Raw genomic sequence first — 18837 nt, forward strand, 5'->3', positions numbered from 1 at the left:
TTGTAATATGAAGTTAGAAATTAAAGATAACCATTGGCTGGGTGAAATGGCTCACATCTGTAATCCCAGCACTTTGGTAGGCCAAGGCAGGTGGATCACTTAAAGTCAGGACTTTGAGACCAGCCTGGCCAACATGGTAAAACTCCATTCTCTACTAAAAATACAAAAATTAGCCAGGTGTGGTGGCATGCACCTGTAGTCCTAGCTATTTGGGAGGCTGAGGCACAAGAATCACTTGAACCTGGGAGGCAGAGGTTGCAATGAGCCAAGATTGTGCCACTGCACTCCAGCATGTGTGACAGAATGAGACTCAAAAAAAAAAAAAAGAAAGAAAAGAAATTAAAGATAATTGCAAAATAAACTTTAAGCAGTATCCTTTTGTTTTCTTCCCCGTCTAGATTCCTCTAACTTTTTCTCAAAGCTTTCAGTTATCTCACTCATTTTTGTTCATTTTTAAGACATGGAGTCTCTTGCTGTCACCATGGCTGAAGTATGGTGGTGTGATCATAGCTCACTATAACCCAGAACTCCTGGGCTGAAGTGATTCTCTTGCCTCAGCCTCTCTGAGTAGCTGGGACTATCGACATGCACCACCACACACAACTACTTTTTAATTTTTTTGGGTAGAGACAGATTCTTATTCTGTTGCCCAGGCTGGTCTCAAACTCCTGGCCTCAGGTGATCCTTCTGCCTCAGCCTAATTTTCTCAGAAGCAAACTGGCATGAACAAGTTTGGGACCACAACTAACTCTTGAAGGGCATCCAACTTGAACTGTGAGAGAAGTAAACAAGATCACTAACCACAAGCATTCAGCATACTAACAGTGCCAAGGGTCTACATGTTTTAGGGAGGGGACAGGAATAGTTAGGTAATTTGGCAAATGACTCACATAATGTTTATGGGAGAATTTACTAGAAATAATAGATAATGTTATTAAAGATTTATTCAGACACCAAACATTCAAAAGACTATCAGCCCTGAGGTGAGTATTGTTTTCTCCATTTTACAAATGAGAAAATGGAATCTTAAGAGAGGTTAAGTACTTAATCAAGGTTGTGCAATTACTAAGAGATGAGGCTGAAAGTCGAACTAAGGCAGTCTGACCCTAGACCCCACAATCAGCCGCTGTGTAATAAATGAGACTTATTTTTAAGGCCATGATAGACGACTGGTGAGACCTGCTTTGAGGTTCCTTCCAGCCGCATTCTTGGGCACAGACCTTTGAGCCTATTATCACCCATGTATTATAGGTGTTTGCAAGAAAAGAAAATTGACACTGTGTAGACATTTCCCCTATGCTTACTACTTAGTGTTTTTTACTGAAACACATTTCCTGCTAAGCCCCCTTCATTCTCATGAGAATTTCCATTGTACCCACCTCCCTCTATCACTTGCTTATCAAAATGCATGCATCTGCTCTTAACTGACAAAATTAATTATTTCTGATCAGGTTCTTGCCAAAGAATATGACCTCAACACTATCCAATTCTTATCAAAATCTCTGTTATACAAAATAGTATTCACAGAGCATTCTAGTCTAACATAAACCTTTAAAATTCCTTATTGCATTTATTATAGATTTTTACCAACAATGGTAAGTTCCAAAGTATCCTTTAGGACTAAATTTCTCTTACGCAGGGAAATGCAATGTTTTTCCTAAACTTGTTTTGTTTTTTTTTATCTTACAAATATTAAGAGTAATCAAGCTTCCCTCTTTCTTTTAGTTGCTAGAAAAGCCGTATCAAAGTTGACACCAGCATTGGACATGACTTAATGGCATGCACGTTTGTGTCCCAACCTTTGCTTGAGTTTTATATCATGATCTTATCTTTAATTTTCTGATATCCCATTCTCTTTTGCTGTTCTTTTATATATTGTAATATATACATATTTTTATAAACCAACTCAAATCGTTTTTGAAAGGAAGTTGTAGAAAATAAATTAAAAGGTAACTAGAACATTTAGATTGTTATTTTAAAGCAATTCTCTTCTTATTTCTTCTCTATTCCCACCAGTACTAACCTAGTCAAGGAAAACAGACAAGATGTTTTGTTAGGGTCTCTCTGATGCTCAGGATTCTATATCTATTTTTTCTCCCTATTTCCACAAACATAATCGTTAAGACAACAGAACTTACCAGATAGACAATATGAAGATCATTCTCTAACACAAAGCCCTTCATTGCTCTTTGCAGGTCAGCAAAAATATCTAAAGTATCAGCTGGAGAAAGTGAAGAAGAAAGAGTAGCCGAACCAAGATGTGTTGGATGATACACCTTTCCTGGTTTAGGGTTAAGGTGAAGAAAGAGAGGAACATTCAAAATAAAACAAAACAAAATACTGTCTTTCTGTATTCCAAAGCTAACCCTCTCGGCGGATAAATTTTACAAATAGTACCTTATCCAGTGCATGAAAATGTATGAGCAGGTTCTATAATGATTGTCTGAAGTTGCTACATATGATACTGATTTACTAAAAATGACTTGATACACTGCTCAAAAATCAATTTCCTGTTATACTACAGGAAAAGACAATTTCCATTTACTGAGCAGTCATACACTCACTAAAGATGAAAAAGTGAGTAAATTGCAACTGAGAAGTCACACTTACCTTCTGTTCCATCACTGGCTTCTGTAATCTGGATGAATTCATTTTCTAGCAGCCACATGACACAGGCCTCAATTGCTCCAACCTGAACAGACTCTTGGTTTCTCTGAATTCCTTGCTTTCCTTCTTTCATACTTGCAGCCAAAAATGTACAGTCAGCATAAGTATGCATATCTTGTGATGTACTTGCCACTCCACCAACTATTATCTGAAAGAAAATATTTGAAAATTTCTGTAACTTTTTACTAAAACATGCGAGCCCTCTGGATATAAAAGATAGAAAGCAATTCCATTCTCATTTTAAAAAATTTTCTTAGAATGGTCCAGGCATGGTGGCTCGCGCCTGTAATCCCAGCACTTTGGGAGACCAAGGCAGGCAGATCACAAGGTCAGGAGTTCAAGATGAGTTTGGCCAACATGGTGAAACCCCGTTAATGCTAAAAATACAAAAATTAGCCAGGCGTGGTGGCGTGCACCTGTAATCCCAGTACTCAGGAGGCTGAGGCAGGAGAATTGCTTGAACCTAGGAGATAGAGGTTGTGGTGAACCAAGATCATGCCACTGCAGCTGGGGGCAACAGAGCAAGACTCCAACTCAAAAAAAAAAAAAGTTTTTAGAATCTTAATGTAGAGATCATTTATTAACTCTTCCATCACCACTCACTGTAACTGTTGAACACCTAACGACAACAGAAAAATTCTCCTTAAAGCAGATAAAATATTTTCTTATAAAGAAAAATAAATGAAGCATTAAATCCATCTGAAACTTTAGGTGACAGAGCGAGACTGAATCTCCGAAAAAAAAAAAACAAAACAGAAAAAACACAAAGCACCAGGCACAGTGGCTCACACCAGTAATCCTAGAACTTTGAGAGACCAAGGCAGGGAGATCACCTCAGGTCAGGAGTTCAAGACAAGCCTGGCCAACAGGGTGAAACTCCGTCTCTACTAAAAGTACAAAATTTAGCAGGGGATGGTAGTGTGCACCTGTAATCCCAGCTACTTGGGAGGCTGGGGCAGGAGAATTGCTTGAACCTGGGAGGAGGACGTTGCAGTGAGCTGAGATCATGCCATTTCACTCCAGCCTGGGCAACAGAGTGAGACTCTATCTCAAAAAAACAGAAACAAAACAAAACAAAACAAAAACTTAAGAAATCCATAAAGCTAAGATTTTCATTTACTAATATTTTACCACTTTAATTTAGGCATAAAAGAGCAAATGGTAATTTAGCAAACTCTCTTTTACCTCCAGAATAGCTCGTATCATGCTGGCAGTTACTTCTTCTCCTTCTTGTCTTTGCAGACAGCTGCAAACAGGCTTTAGAGATCCCTGAAGGAGAGCTATGCCTTTTGATTTCTCAGAGTTCTTACAAATTAAGATACTCTCACCTATAACCGAAAGACATGCATTTGCAAAATCCCAATATAGTTCTGTAAGATATGAGTTAAAGAGATTTTAAGTTGCCTTACTTATTTAAAAGGAGACAAGAGATGATGGTGGTTGTTATAGTAATAAAATTATGGCTATTTTTATTTTCTGAACTTTGGACAGAAGGGGATCAGAATATGCTACTCCAAACTATGCCACTTTAGCCCAACGATTATTTTGAGCTGAAGGCCACGGGGAAGCAGCAAACACAGAAAGAACTCTTTGTCCTCTCCCTATCTGCCTAAAAGCAAGAATGAATTTTTCTCTTTGTGATGATATTTCCCCTTCCCTCTCCCATACAGGACAACAACCCTTATCACTGGAGACAGGTCGGCACTGAGATGGGTCTGCACAGACAAATTTTACTGAAATAACTTCTAACTTCCATTAGTTCCCCCCATATATTTATCTTCTCATAATTTGTTGCCCCTAGAAGATCAGATACCTTTTCCTTTTTGTCACTTCTCAGTTTTTACTGCCCATTGTTAAAATGTTACATATGACCCCAGGTTTAACAGTTTCTCAGGTCTTCAATCCTTTTCTCTAATGGCTTCCATGCACATAAAAATTAAAATATTAGCATCAAATAAAGTGTATATGCCTTTTCTCCTGTTCATCTGTCTGTTCATTTAATTAGCAAGTCCCAACTGCAGAACCTAAGAAAGTAGAGAAGTCTTTTTCTTCCCCTACAGGATTAACCATTATTATTGAATAGTGAAGTAATTAATAGAGGTACTTTCAAACCTGTAAAGGAAAATGCAAATGTGAAGTTTTACTAGTTATAGATGATAAAATAAATTCAAAAATACTTGTAGATACCTAAAATTTATTACAACATTTATTAATCTAAATGCTTTATTGTGACATTGAGTGAACAAACATACATGAAAGCACTTACATGTTAAAACCATATGCAACTATATGATTTGAACAAATACAAAGTATTATTGCAACAATTATGACTAGAAAGAATCATAACTCTTCTTCAAAAATAAATCCAATACTGTGGGAAAGAAAACAGGTAAGAGGTTATAAAAAGCCAAATGAAGAATGCTTTTTAAAATAAAACTGGCACAGTGTTGAATGTACTTACTACCACAGGCAAAGAGAAGGTATAGATCATGCTTTCCAACTGCCAAACTGAGAATCAAGATATGATAAAGTAAAGGGACTATAAATTCGATGATAACTGGCTATTTGTCCCAGAAATGATTATAAAGATAGGTACCACTGAAAAAGTGAAACAACATGTCAGCAAGATGGTGGAATAGGAGGCTTTAGTACCCGCCTCCCCAGAAGCTTGAACTAGCTTCCATCTGCAGACAAGAACACCTTTGTGAAAACAAAACTGCCTGGCGCAGTGGCTCACGCCTGTAATCCCAGCACTGTGGGAGGCCGAGGCGGGTGCATCACCTGAGAGCAGGAGTTTGAGACCAGCCTGGCCAACATGGTGAAACCCCATCTCTACTAAAAATACAAAAATTAGCTGGGCATGTTGTCAGATACCTGTAATCCCAGCTACTCAGGAAGCTGAGGCCGGAGAACAGCTCAAACCCGGGAGGTAGTGATTGCAGTGAGCCTAGACTGGGCTGCTGCACTCCATCCAGTCTGGTCAACAAGAGCAAAACTCTGTCTCAAAAAAAAAAAAAGGCCAGGCACAGTGGCTCACACCTGTAATCCCAGCACTGTGGGAGGCTTACCTGTGGTTAGATCACCTGAGATCAGGAGTTCGAGACTAGCCAGACCAACACGGTGAAACCCTGTCTCTACTAAAAACACAAAATAAACCAGGTGTAGTGGCACATGCCTGTAATCCCAGTTACTTGGGAGGCTAAGGCAGGAGTAAGGCAGAGGCTTAACTCGGGAGGCAGAGGCTGCAGTGAGCCAAGATTGTGCCATGCACTCTACCTGGGCAACAAGAGCGAAACTCCGTGTCAAAAAACAAAATACAAATAACAACCAAACCCTCCCCCACCCAAAACTTGGGAATAAGTCCCAAACTTCTGCATGGACTACAAAATCAAATAAAATTTTCAAGATATATAAAAGAAACTATCTCACTTTGACCGCATCACTCCTTCCACTCCCCCAAGTCAGCATAGTACCACACAGAAAGCAATCTCCAGGGCTCCCAGCTTCCACAGTGGAAAAAGAGAACCAGAGGCAAACATATAGCTTCCCTAGCATTCCAAGAGGCTTCCCAAGAAGCCAACTCCAGTCTCATTTCACAGAGAACACACTGGGTAACAGCACAGCTAGATCACCTAGGACCAGGCAGAAGCAAAGCCAGGAGGCAGAGCTCATGGCAGCCAGCATGCCGACCTTGGTGGGGGCTCTGTGTACCTGCCAGCAGTGGTGTCCAATCAGAGTTACCAGCCAACAGCATAGCCCACCACAAAGCCGAGCTTATCACTTCCAGAAGTGGTAGGAAATTCCACCTGGTTTGAATCTTTGGATAGCCAGCCTATAGGACCAGCATCAAACCTCATGAGGACCCTGCCCAGGAAGGGAGCTGACCATCACAGTGCATTTTGGAAAGAAACAGGGGATAGTTATGCCAAACCTGGAATCTTAAACAGTGCTCAGCTCAGCCTCAAGGACCTGCCCCAGGTGTTAGATGCCTATCATAGTGTATTTTTGCAAACTGCAGGGACTAGTTCTGCCACAGATGGAACAGCTTTCAAAGCCCACTCTAAGCCCCCACCTAGGCAGGGAGGGAAACCTCAGATGTGCATTTATTATTATTTTATTTTTAGAGGTGAGATCTCTGTCACTCACATTGGAGTGTGGTGGCATGATCCTAACTCACTGAAGCTTCAAACTCCTGGGCTCAAGCAATCCTCCCATTTCAGCCTCCCAAGTCTCTGGGATTACAGGCATGAGCCACCATCTCAATCATGCATTTCCCCTGAGCATAGCAGCTGGTGCACTGGTCCAGAACAGCAACTCCACTTAAATTTGGGGCCCAGCCTGCAACACTGTCCAAGTGCAGATCTCAAACAGGGGTACCACCTGGCCAAGGAATACACCCTGTGGCCCAGCAACTCTGCCTGATTGCAGAGGTCAGCTAGTGGGTTCACCTGATAGCAGGGCCCAGGCAGCAGTCCCACCCAAACCCAGAGCAAAGGCAGCAGCCCAACTATCTACAGAACCCAAAGGCAAGCTTTGCCTCTTCAGAGCTGCTACCAGTTGGCCTATTCAGAATCAAAGGCTAGACAAGTGAAGTTCTATCCCTGCCAAAGAACACCTATAAAAGCCAAAGAGGTAGCTGTCCCCTCAAATGTGTAGATACCAACACCAGAACACAGATTACAGAGAACCAGGAAACCAAGATATCTTCGAAAGAAACTAACAAAGCTCCAACAATGAACCTAAAGAAATTAAGATCTGTGAAATGAGAAAAAATCCAGAATAATTCTCTTTAAAAAGTCCAGTGAACTACAAGGATATATGGACAAAAAATTAAATAAAATTTGGAAAACAATACACAATAAGAAGTTTGACAAAGAAATAGAAACAATAAAAACAAAAGAGAAATCCTAGAGATGAAGAATACAATGACTGAATTGAAAAATGCAATCAAAGCTTTAGTAGAGCTCAATCAGGCAGAAGAAAGAGAGACTAGGGAGCTGGAGGACAGGAATGGTCAAAGAGTACAGTGCTTCAGTTAGGAAGAATAAATGGTAAGAATTTGGGGGTGATATGTTAATTGACTTAATTCCATCATTCTGCATTGTATACATATAGCATCACTCTGTACCTCATATATACAATTATACTTTGTCAATATCCCATTTTAAAAATATCACATGAATGTAACACCTGGCTCTTGCAATGGTTACAAAACAGCCCAGCTTAAGAAAAACACACACAGACATATAAGTTACCTAGAAAATGAATCAACTAGCATTAGCAGCAATACAACAAGCCACTTTGGGCTGCTTAAAGGTCTTCCAGGCTTTGATTCTTCAACAAAATGAACTAAGTTTTTTCTGAACGGGCAAGGTTTATGAAATGTCCAAATGAACGTCAGTATATACTTACAGCTTCCTGCAACCACCTGTCTGGGAGGTCTCATCCACATCACAAGAGGGAGTTGAAATTATTTAGAATCAAAGAATTTATTACTGACTGCTCAACTTGCAAATTGTTATTCTGGCACAAAGTACCATCATCCTACACTGGAAGCTTCTAAGTAGTCTATGGGAAGACTGAAGTGTCATCTAAATAAAACACCATGTGCCGTCCAGGAAATATTAATATCACTTATAAAGGGCACAGAATTTACAATGATGCTACACAATACAAAAAGCATGACCAAGTATTTAAATCTCCATAGTCACTATAAAACACTATATTCCTACATTCCTCAGTAGCTTGAAGTTATGAACAAGTCATATGGCATCCTGAAATACAATGATATGTAAGGTCAAAAGCTTGGAAGTCTTCAAGACCTCAGAAATGAACTAATTACAATATATTTTAGTTCTGCTTGAATGTTGTGATTTAAGACTTGATAATTAGCCCAGGACACTGACTTTACAATTGTTCTTTCCCATAATAAACACAAGCTAAGAACATAGCAAAGCAAATAAGATCTTATCTTATTTATCTTATTTCTCCTTGTCTTCTACATTAACTAAAAGACCCTCTGTCTCTGAGACAATATCTCTGTAAAATGAACTTATACTCCATTCCCCAGATTTTGAGTCCACTGAGGATTGGGGATGGGCAGAGGTAGGCAAATAGGAATGCGAAGGAAGAGTCTCACTCTCTTCCCCCAACCCTTCTTAAGCAAGTACATTCATCTGCATATTTTGTAGGTAAAGTAAGAGAGAAACAGGATAAACTGCTCTGATGTCAGTTGTAGGAAAAATCTAACAAATTAGAAGATTTAAAAAAAAATCATCAACATTTTCGGGGCTCAAAAGATAGGCAGACCAATGCCCTTAAGGGATTATAAATGGGTCATTTATTACTGGGGCTGAGACTGAAGGCTGTTCCAATAGCCATCAGCGTCTTCTTCCTTAAGTATTAGTTGGGTGCACGGCCACCTGGGCTAAAGATTGTTATTTCCCAGCCTCTCTTACAGTTGGGGAATGTAACCATGTGAAAGAGTGGCCTTAAAAGGCAGGACGTGCTCTTTGCTTCCTCATCTCCCCTTCCTGAGGGCTGAAATGCAGGTGTGATGAGAGAGACTGGACTAGCCAACTTACACTGAGGATAGAAACTATATTGCTGAAAATGTTAGAATAGAAGGCTAGGTCCCTGACACACTACAGCCATCATATAAGGCCTAGATTACTTACAATTTTGCTGTTACATGAGAAAGAAATTAACTTCTATCTTGTTAAACACCTATTGTATTAGTTTTTGTTACAGCAGTGAATTTATATTCTAATTAATCCAGTTACTGATAAATTATGTCAATGTTTGGTATTTGTGGTAGTCACATTCTATACAGCTGCCATGAACACAGAATATTGATTATTCTGCCAAGGAAAATAGATGATTAGTTTTCTGCAAGTCTCTAGTAAAAACATTTTTATCACTTAATCAATACAAAACCTTGTCTCATGCATGTTTTTGTTTAAAGACATCTTATTTAATATACATAGTTGTTTATGTTGAGCTCCAGCTAACAGCATTATAATTCATGCCTAAAGAAAGCTTATCACATATTTTCTCTGTAAGGCACAGCACAGCCTTAATGCACCAGGAACATTAGACAGCATTTCATACTTTGCTTGGGAGGTCATGTGAACAGCAAAATCATCAGCTAAAAGCACAAAAATGTGGCACTAACTAGCCCATTAAAAGCAAGCTTGTTCACAGTATAAGAGCTGAATCAAGAAGGCAAAGCTTGGGCTTGTTCAATCGAACAGGGAAAGTGTGCTTGGAAAGACTCCAATTTTTCACAGATCTGCACATGCCCACAAAAGCCCAAGAGATATTAATTTCAGGATTCTGAAGAAATTCTATTAAGTGGGAAAATTCAAATATAGAATCCACGAATAATGATAATTGACATATGTGGGGACTTCATGTGACAAGTCTGCTTATTCTAAAGGTTACTTCCTCAGTGTACTATCTGGTCTCCTGTGCCCAGAATATCCATTTCCCATCCACTTTCCTTATTTACTGGATTACCTAATTCCTCTTCAATAGCCACAAAACTGTTTGCCTGTTTTTTTTTTCTCTGATATACCTAATACTGGAGTCAATTATGTCCTGGAGTAGAAAAATGAAGTGACAGGGAATGTTCCTCCCAAAGATCTTTGATGTTAGATGGCTGATAATGATTTAGTTATACATATAATGATACAGCATATTAGAAATAAAATTTGCTGCCGTTTTGACATTTAATTCAAACAAACCTCTTCCTCATTGCTTAAGATAAAACTCTTGTTTGGATTTCCAGCAATAATACCGTAACTTGCTGGTACCAGGTAAGAAAATGAAAAGGTGTTTTTTCAGAGCCAGTACCAATTTAGAGAAAAAAGATGGATGCCAAGTTCCTACTCCCAAAGTGTGAGGGTGCTTCCCAGCATCCTTGTCTGATTTCTAAGACTAGTCACCTATGTTGAACTAACATCTGTGAAAATTAATTACTGCTAAAGAATAGACTATACTTGGAAATTAAAAATCATCTTCCAGCTAAGTAATAAGAAGTCATCTTGATTTACATAATACTAAATCATTTTATTGTACAGAATACAAAAGAAAATCTTAATTTAACTTGTAGAAAATCAACAGTTGATGATATATGAAAATTATAACTCATACTCACTGTAAATATTAAGTGAATCCAAAATGACGACATTAGTGCATTGGATAATAAAGAAATACAGCATGATGAGAAACAGGTTGCCAGGCACCAAATTCCAAGTAGACACTGTCCTTTAGCAATGCTGCTACAATGAAATTCAAACTCACTTACCTACGGTATCTACTCCTTTCCTGCCAGCACGACCAACCATCTGCTTATAAGTAAGAATATCTAGAGGTCGACCACCAAAAATCGGAGTTCGAATAATCACACGACGTGCAGGTAAATTCACTCCAGAAGAAAGAGTAGAAGTTGCTGCCAAGACCCGAATGAGACCTTGACGAAAGGCTCCTTCAATGATATCCCTCTCCTCAAAAGTAAGACCTAAAAAAAGGTTTTTATGTATTTACAGATATATAATGAAAATACTATTCTTGATTATTTGCAAATGGATTTGAGAGTCTGCCTCAAGCCTCTAAAGATTTTGGAAACTATTGTTATGACTGTTGACAAAGGAGTCATCACAGTCTACCTCTTTAAGAGTATAATCTGGCCGCATGTGGTGACTCATGTCTGTAATCCCAGCACATTGGGACGCCGAGCCAGGTGGATCACTTGAGGTCAGAAGTTCGAGGCCAGCCTGGCCAACATGGTGAAACCCCTTCTCTACTAAAAATATAAAAAATTAGCTGGGCATGGTGGTGGGTGCTTATAATCCCAGCTAATCAGGAGGCTAAGGCAGGATAATCACTTGAACCTGGGAAGTGGAGGTTGCAGTGAGCTGAGATCACGCCACTGTACTCCAGCCTGGGCAATAGAGCTAGACTCAGTCTCAAAAAACAACAGCAGCAGCAACAAAGGAGTATAATCTGCTGCCCCTAGTATACCTCTATCTTATTTTATAGACCAGAGGTCTACAAACTTTTCCTGTTCTTATGGAACAGCAGGTCTCTGCTGTAACTATTCGACCCTGCCACTATGACATGAAAGCAGCAACAGAACAAATGGGCATGAATGTATTCCAATAAAACTTTATTTACAAAAACATATGGTAGGATAGACTTGACCAGCGGACTACAACTTGCCAACTGCTGTTCTAGACAATGAACTCCTTGTGGTTAGGGATATGCCTTATTCATTGATATATCTTCAGGCCTATGCATCACAGTGATCAGATACACTTCTGACATAAACATGTGTGAATAAAAACGTGAGTAATTGAAAAACAGTGTACAGAATATATACTTATCTGGTTCATTTTCAATTTTATTTAAAAATTAAAAGGGCTGGGGTTCTAGTTTTAAAATTAAGTGGTGGGTACACAGTTGTTCTCTTTTTTAGTATGCATCATAAGTTATATACAATGTAAATTTCATGTGTGTGTATATATAGTAGTTTCCCCCATCTGTGGTTTTGCTTTCCACAGTTTCAGCTACCCAAAGTCAAATATATAAAGAGGAAAATTATAGAAATAAGCAACTTATAAGTTTTAAATTGCATGCTGTACCACCCAGGACATGAATTATCACTTTATTCAGTGTATCCATGCTATATACACTACCTGCACTATACAATGTGACTATATAGGAAAGAATGTAGTATATAGAGGGTTTGGTACTATCTGTGGTTTGAAACATCCACTGAGGATCTTGGAACATATTCCTCACAAATAAGGACTACTATATACCAGTTATATAAATATATGTACCTCCATACACACCCACATTTCAAATGCACTTAAAATTTTTAACATGTTATGAAAAAACATCATATGTAGGGTTGGTACTATCCATGGTTTCAGATATCGACTGGGGGTCTTCAGTGGACAAGGGGAGACTACTATATACAAATAAGTAAACCAAAACATGTTTGCTTTACTCTTGTTTAATCTATCATACAATTTCACTCTATCCCTGAGGTTGGAGTGCAGTGGCATGATCTCAACTCACTGCAACGTCTGCCTCCCAGGTTCAAGCAATTCTTCCTGCCTCAGCCTCTGGAGGAGCTAGAATTACAGGTGCCAGCCACAACACCTGGCTAATTTTTCTATTTTTAGTAGATACAGGGTTTCGCCATGTTGGCCAGGCTGGTCTTGAACTCCTGACTTCAGGTGACCAACTTGCTTTGGCCTCCCAAAGTGCTGGCATTACAGGCATGAGCCACTATGCCCAGCCCACACAATTACTTTTTTTTTGTTTTTGAGACGTAGTCTCACCCTGTCGCCCAGGCTGGAGTGCAGTGGTGCCACAGCCTGGCACAATTTCTTAAAAAGAAATCTAACTATATTAAGTGTGTTTAACAAGAAATAAATGTACACAAATGTAAAAGTTAAGACAGTATGAAGAATTTTGGAGGTTTCTGAATAACAGATTATAAACATGAAATACCTGCATGATGAAATGCTACTCCCCATGGTACAGTTTTCTGTAATACAGAGTCCAGTCCTGAAGGCAAACATCTTAACTGATCCATCACTTCCAGGAGGTCTTTTTGTTCCAGAATGACTGGTGGGAATTCTGAGGATTTCACCAATCCTGTCACAAAAAAATTATCAACACTGTGCACTTCTAGCTCAGCCTCTTTAAGTGGTATCTGTCTAAATCATACTAGAGCTTAAAAACAGGGAAATGGTTTTGAAACTGCTGCACACTGTAATCCCCTGGAGATCTTGTAAAAATACTGATGCCTGGTTCTTAATCCTGGACATTGTTATGTAATTGGTGTGGGATGTGACTGGGGCATGAAGAATTTTTAAATCTCCCCAGGCAATTCTAATGTGCACTGAAGTCTAGACCAAGCCGACAGGCGGGAAATCAAAGGAAACTGCTGAAGGAAGTACAATATCATGGATACTGATTACCACTAGAAGCCCCAAAATCAAAACCCTTGTTCAAGGTGTATACCACCAACCAGCAGTATCAGCATCAGGGGGTTTCACCAATCCTGTCACAAAAAAGCCTACTTCTCTGTGAAATTATTCTAGCCTCTTCGGCACTAATCTGGTAGTTAATTAAATACTACCCTCTGCTTTTTGTCCCTATATGTAAACTTCTCCACCAGTAAGAACTTAACATTGTTTTGAGACAGGGTCTCACTCTGTTACCCAGGCAGAATTGTATGTGTGTACAATGGCACAATCACGGCTCACAGTAACCTCGACTTCCTGGGCTCAAGCAATCCTCCCACCTCAGTCTCCTGGTTAGCTAGGACCAGACGCACATGTCACTATGCCCAGCTAGTATTTTTTTTTTCTACTTGTAGAGGTACGGTCTCCTTATGTTACCCAGGCTGGTCTAAAACTCCTGGACTTAAGCAATCTTCCCACCGTGGCCTCCCAAAGTGCTGAGATTATGGGCATGAGCCACCACCCAGCCTTAACTTTCTTAAATGTAGTAAAAGCTTTACATGCTTATATGTTGTGTTTAAAAACTTCCCAGACTTCTGAATTTTTGAACTTGTAAAAGTTTTCATAAAAAGTAAATATATGGCTGGGCATGGTGGCTCATACCTGTAATCCCAGCACTTTGGGAGGCCAAAGTGGGCAGATCCTTGAATTCAGGAGTTTGAGACCAGCCTGGGAAATGTGGGCAAAATCCCATCTCTAAAAACATATACAAACAAATTAGCCAGGCACGGTGGCATGCACCTATAGTCCCAGCTACTCAGGAGGCTGATGTGGGAGGATCACTTGAGCCCATGAGGTTAGAGATTGCAGTGAGCTGAGATTGTGCCACTGCATCCCATCCTGGACAACAAAGCTATACCCTGTCCCAAAAAGAGAACAAAAGAATATAAATAAATGCATGTTTTAGAATTATGTGTCAGTGGAAAATAATAGAAATATATATAAATATATATGACAAACAAAAACATGAGTAAATGAAAAACTGTATAGAATATACACTTATCTGGCTCATTTTCAATTTTATTTAAAAAATCAATAGGGCTGGGGTTCTAGTTTTAAATTAAGTGGTGATTACACAGGTGTTTATTTTTTTTAGTATGCATCATAAGTTATATACAATGTAAATTTTGTGTGTGTGTATATAGCAGTGTCTCCACCATCTAGGATATGTTGGGCAGGCTGGTCTCAAACTCCTGACCTCGTGATCTGCCCACCTCCCAAAGTGCTGGGATTACAGGCATGAGCCACCATGCCAGGACTGTGTGTGTGATTCTTTTCAGTTACACATTCCTTTGGAAATATAAAGATATGGTTATTTTCCCCAAAGAAATGTCTACATGTGAAGTTTTGCATACAATTTAAGGGCCCCAAAGATCAAACTCTCAAAGTTCATGGATCCTGGGTAAAGAACTTTAGTATATATACAGTATTCTAAAAATCTAAAGTTGATTAGTCTAAGCGTGTATGTGTGTATACATAGTCTATACTAAGGATGGAATATGATTAGAATCTACCCATCTGACAAAGGGGTACTAACCAGAATCTATAAAGAACTTAAATTTATAAGGAAAAAAAAAAAAAACCCCATCAAAAAGTGGTGAAGGATATGAAGAGACACTGCTCAAAAGAAGACATTTATGCAGCCAACAAACATATGAAAAAAAGCTCATTGTCACTTGTCATTAGAGAAATACAAATCAAAACCACACTGAGATACCATCTCATGCCAGTTAGAATGGCGATCATTAAAAAATCAGGAGACAGTAGATGCTGGACAGGATGTGGAGAAAGAGGAAAGCTTTTACACTGTTGGTCAGAGTGTAATTAGTTCAACCATTTTGGAAGACAGTGTGGCGATTCCTCAAGGACCTAGAAATAGAAATACCATTTGACCCAGTAATCTCATTACTGGATATATACCCAAAGGAGTATAAAAATTCTATTATAAAGACACATGCTCAGGCATGTTTATTGTGCCAGTCCACAATAGCAAAGACTTGGAACCAACCCAAATACCCATCAATGATAGACTGGATAAAGAAAATGTGGCACATATACACCATGGAATACTATGCAGCCATAAAAAAGATGAGTTCAGGTCCTTTGCAGGGACATGGATGAAGCTGGAAACCATCATTCTCAGCAAACTGACATAAAAACAGAAAACCAAACACCGCATGTTCTCACTCATAAGTGAGTGCTGAACAATGAGAACACATGGACACAGGGAGAGGAACATCACACACTGGGGCCTGTCAGGGGCTAGGGGGATTAGAAGGGATAGCAGAGGGTGGGGGAATTGGGAAAGGATAACAGGAGAAATATCTAATGTAGATGATGAGGGGATGGATGCAGCAAACCACCATGGCACATGTATACCTATGTAACAAATGTGCACATTCTGCACATGTACCCCAGAACTTAAAGTATAATAATAAAAAATAACTAAAAAAATAAAAATCTCAAAAGCACAGTTTGGTAAAAAGAGTACCACCTAGTGGGCAGGCAGTAGCAATGATGAACAAGAGCCATGGTTTTGCTAACATAATCACTACCATTACTTTCAAGTAAATGTACTAAGCATGAAGGCTTTCCTTTCCATCCATAACTCACCCTCAGCTTGATGATGTAGATTATAAAACTCTCGAGCAATGATATCTGCCAGCTTCTCACACCATTTCTTCGATGGACAAAAAAGTAATACTGAATGGTTATCACGAATTGTCTCATAACATAAACTAACAACATGGTCCTCATCTCCCTAAAAAGGAAAGATAAATAACCATTTTAGTGGTACTGTCAACAGATTCTCACAACACTTTAAAAGCACTCATTTTCCTTTCTGGGGAAGCTGTTTCTTCTAGAAGGCATAACAAAAATCAGTTGCAAAGTCAATAACAAAAGAAAAAAGAAGAAAAAAAATGAACTCTTTATGATGCAAGGGAAAGAAACACTTTCTATTCATTCAACTAATATTTATTGAGCTCCAACCCTCAGGCAATGGGGATACAAAACTCAGTAAAAAGAAAGTCAAGATCCTAGTAGTCCAGGGGTTTCTAGTCTCACCAAGAGACACATTAAACTACAGATGTCCCAACTCACAATGGTTGGACTTTTACCATTTTAAAAATTTTACAATGGTGCAAAAGCAGTATGCATTCAATAGAAACCATACTTTGAGTGCTTATACAACTCTTCTATTTTTCACTCTCAGCACAGTATTCATTAAATTATGAGATATTAAACACTTTATTATAAGACAGGCTTTGTGCTAGATGATTTTGCCAAACTATAGGCTAACGTAAATGTTCTGAGCACATTAAGGTTGGCTATTCAGTAAATTAGATGTATTAAATACATCACAGTAAGGTGGGACATTCAGTAAATTAGATGTATTAAATACATGTTCAACTTACAATAAGTTTATCAGGATATAGCCCCATCAAAGTCGAAGACAATCTACTAAATATAAAACACGATAACATATACTATTAAAAGAGTTTTGCCAGGTGCAGTGTCTCACGTCTGTAATCCCAGCACTTTGGGAGGCCAAGGTAGGCAGATCACGAGGTCAGGGGTTCGAGACCAGCCTGGCCAACATAGTAAAACCCCGTCTCTACTAAAAATACAAAAAATTAGCTGGGAATGGTGGCGCACACCTGTAACCCAAGCTGCCTGGCAGACGGAGGCAGGAGAATCACTTGAACCCAGGAGATGGAGGCTGTAGCGAGCGGAGATTGTGCCATTGCACTCAAGCCTGGGTGACAGAGCAACACTCATCTCAAAAAAAAAAAAAAAAAAAAAAAAAAAAAAAGGAGGGGTGCCTCTGCAAATTATCCATACTGGAAGTATGTCAATGTATTTATTAATAACCAGATTAATTAATCCATCTACTCACTCATTAAACAAATATTTACTATATGTCAAATACTGATTTAGGTACTGGGGATGGAGCAGCCAACAAAGCACAAAAAAAGTTCCAACCTCATAATGTTTCTACTCCAGTAGGAAGAGACAGATAATAACAAAAACAAGGTAAGTAAAACACATAGTATGTCTGGCTTCGAAAAGTGCTAAGGGAAAAGAAATAGAGATCGTGTAAGGGAGAGCACTATAATTTAGACAAGGTGGCTAGGGAAGGTCTGAGACAGTGACATTTCAGTAAAAGTCTAAAGGGGAAAGGGTAAACCACACTCATGACCCTAAGGGGAAAGCATTCTAAAAAGAGAATCTGAGGTAGGAAATTCTTGGAATATTGAAAAAAAACAGCGAAGAGGCCAGTGTGAAGGAAGCGACAGGGACCATAGTAGATAGCGTCAGAGCACTAAGAGGGGTGGGGGGTGTAGATCACCTAGGGCCTCACAGACTACTATGAAGACGCTGGCTTTTATTCTAAACGAAACAGAAAGCCATTTCAAGTTTCTGAGAAGAAGGATAACACAATCTGATGCTCAATTTAAATAGATCACTAGCTCCTGATGTAAGCATACAATGAAAGGGACAAGGTCAGAAGCAGAGAGAACAATTAGGAAATGTTTCAATAATCCAGGTAAGAAGTGTAAGTGGTTCAAAAGTACAGAGGCACAGACATGGTAAAAGAAGAAAAAAATTAACAGAAGAGTAAATGAATGTGTTCACACATAAATGTATTGAAGAAACCAAGGCATAGCCAGGTGAAATACGAGGCACAGAGCAAAGCAAGTAAGATTCAACAGCAAGCAAGCAGAAGCTACAAATGCGTACCTAGGAAGTTAGTGAAACACATTCCCATTCCCAGTTCTAAAATGACCCTTAGTGTTTCAGTACTCAGAGGCACAACTCTGCATAAAAACAGCAGATGCCTCACTCCACCAATGTAAATGAGTCAGTTCTTTAACCTCAGAATTGAAGTGTATTTGGGACTATGGGAGGGTACTTATTTACCAAGCATTTTCTAGATGCCAGATAACTTTTCAAAATCACATTTAATTCTCACAATATTCAAAATAAGTATTATAATATCCTACTCTACAGGTGAAGATATGAGATTCACATAGGTTTTGTGATTTAACCAGTATCACAGCCATATCAACTATCTCCATCAGAGGTAGATGTATCAGACTGTAAAAAATAATATTCTTTTCACTCC

General features: G+C 39.0%; 1 protein-coding gene across 19 annotated transcripts in view; it reads right to left on the reverse strand.

The window, feature by feature from the left end:
- LOC100402421 (DNA polymerase theta) overlaps positions 1-18837 on the reverse strand; it is a 126241-nt gene that overhangs the window by 87019 nt on the left and 20385 nt on the right. For 18 of the 19 annotated variants that reach the window (XR_013527600.1, XR_013527601.1, XM_078352042.1 and 15 more), the window contains 6 exons: positions 16323-16470; positions 13192-13338; positions 10976-11188; positions 3853-3995; positions 2611-2815; positions 2139-2281 (listed from right to left, as the gene is read on the reverse strand). Coding sequence is in view for 17 of the 19 variants with exons in the window: in XM_078352042.1 (XP_078208168.1) it covers positions 2139-2281; positions 2611-2815; positions 3853-3995; positions 10976-11188; positions 13192-13338; positions 16323-16470 (999 nt within the window). In the remaining 2 variants the exon portion in view is untranslated. The remainder of the gene's footprint in view (positions 1-2138; positions 2282-2610; positions 2816-3852; positions 3996-10975; positions 11189-13191; positions 13339-16322; positions 16471-18837) is intronic. The other variant, XM_078352045.1, reaches the window with a different exon arrangement.

The sequence above is a fragment of the Callithrix jacchus genome, chromosome 15 (genome assembly GCF_049354715.1).
Source record: "Callithrix jacchus isolate 240 chromosome 15, calJac240_pri, whole genome shotgun sequence".
NCBI lineage: Eukaryota > Metazoa > Chordata > Mammalia > Primates > Cebidae > Callithrix > Callithrix jacchus.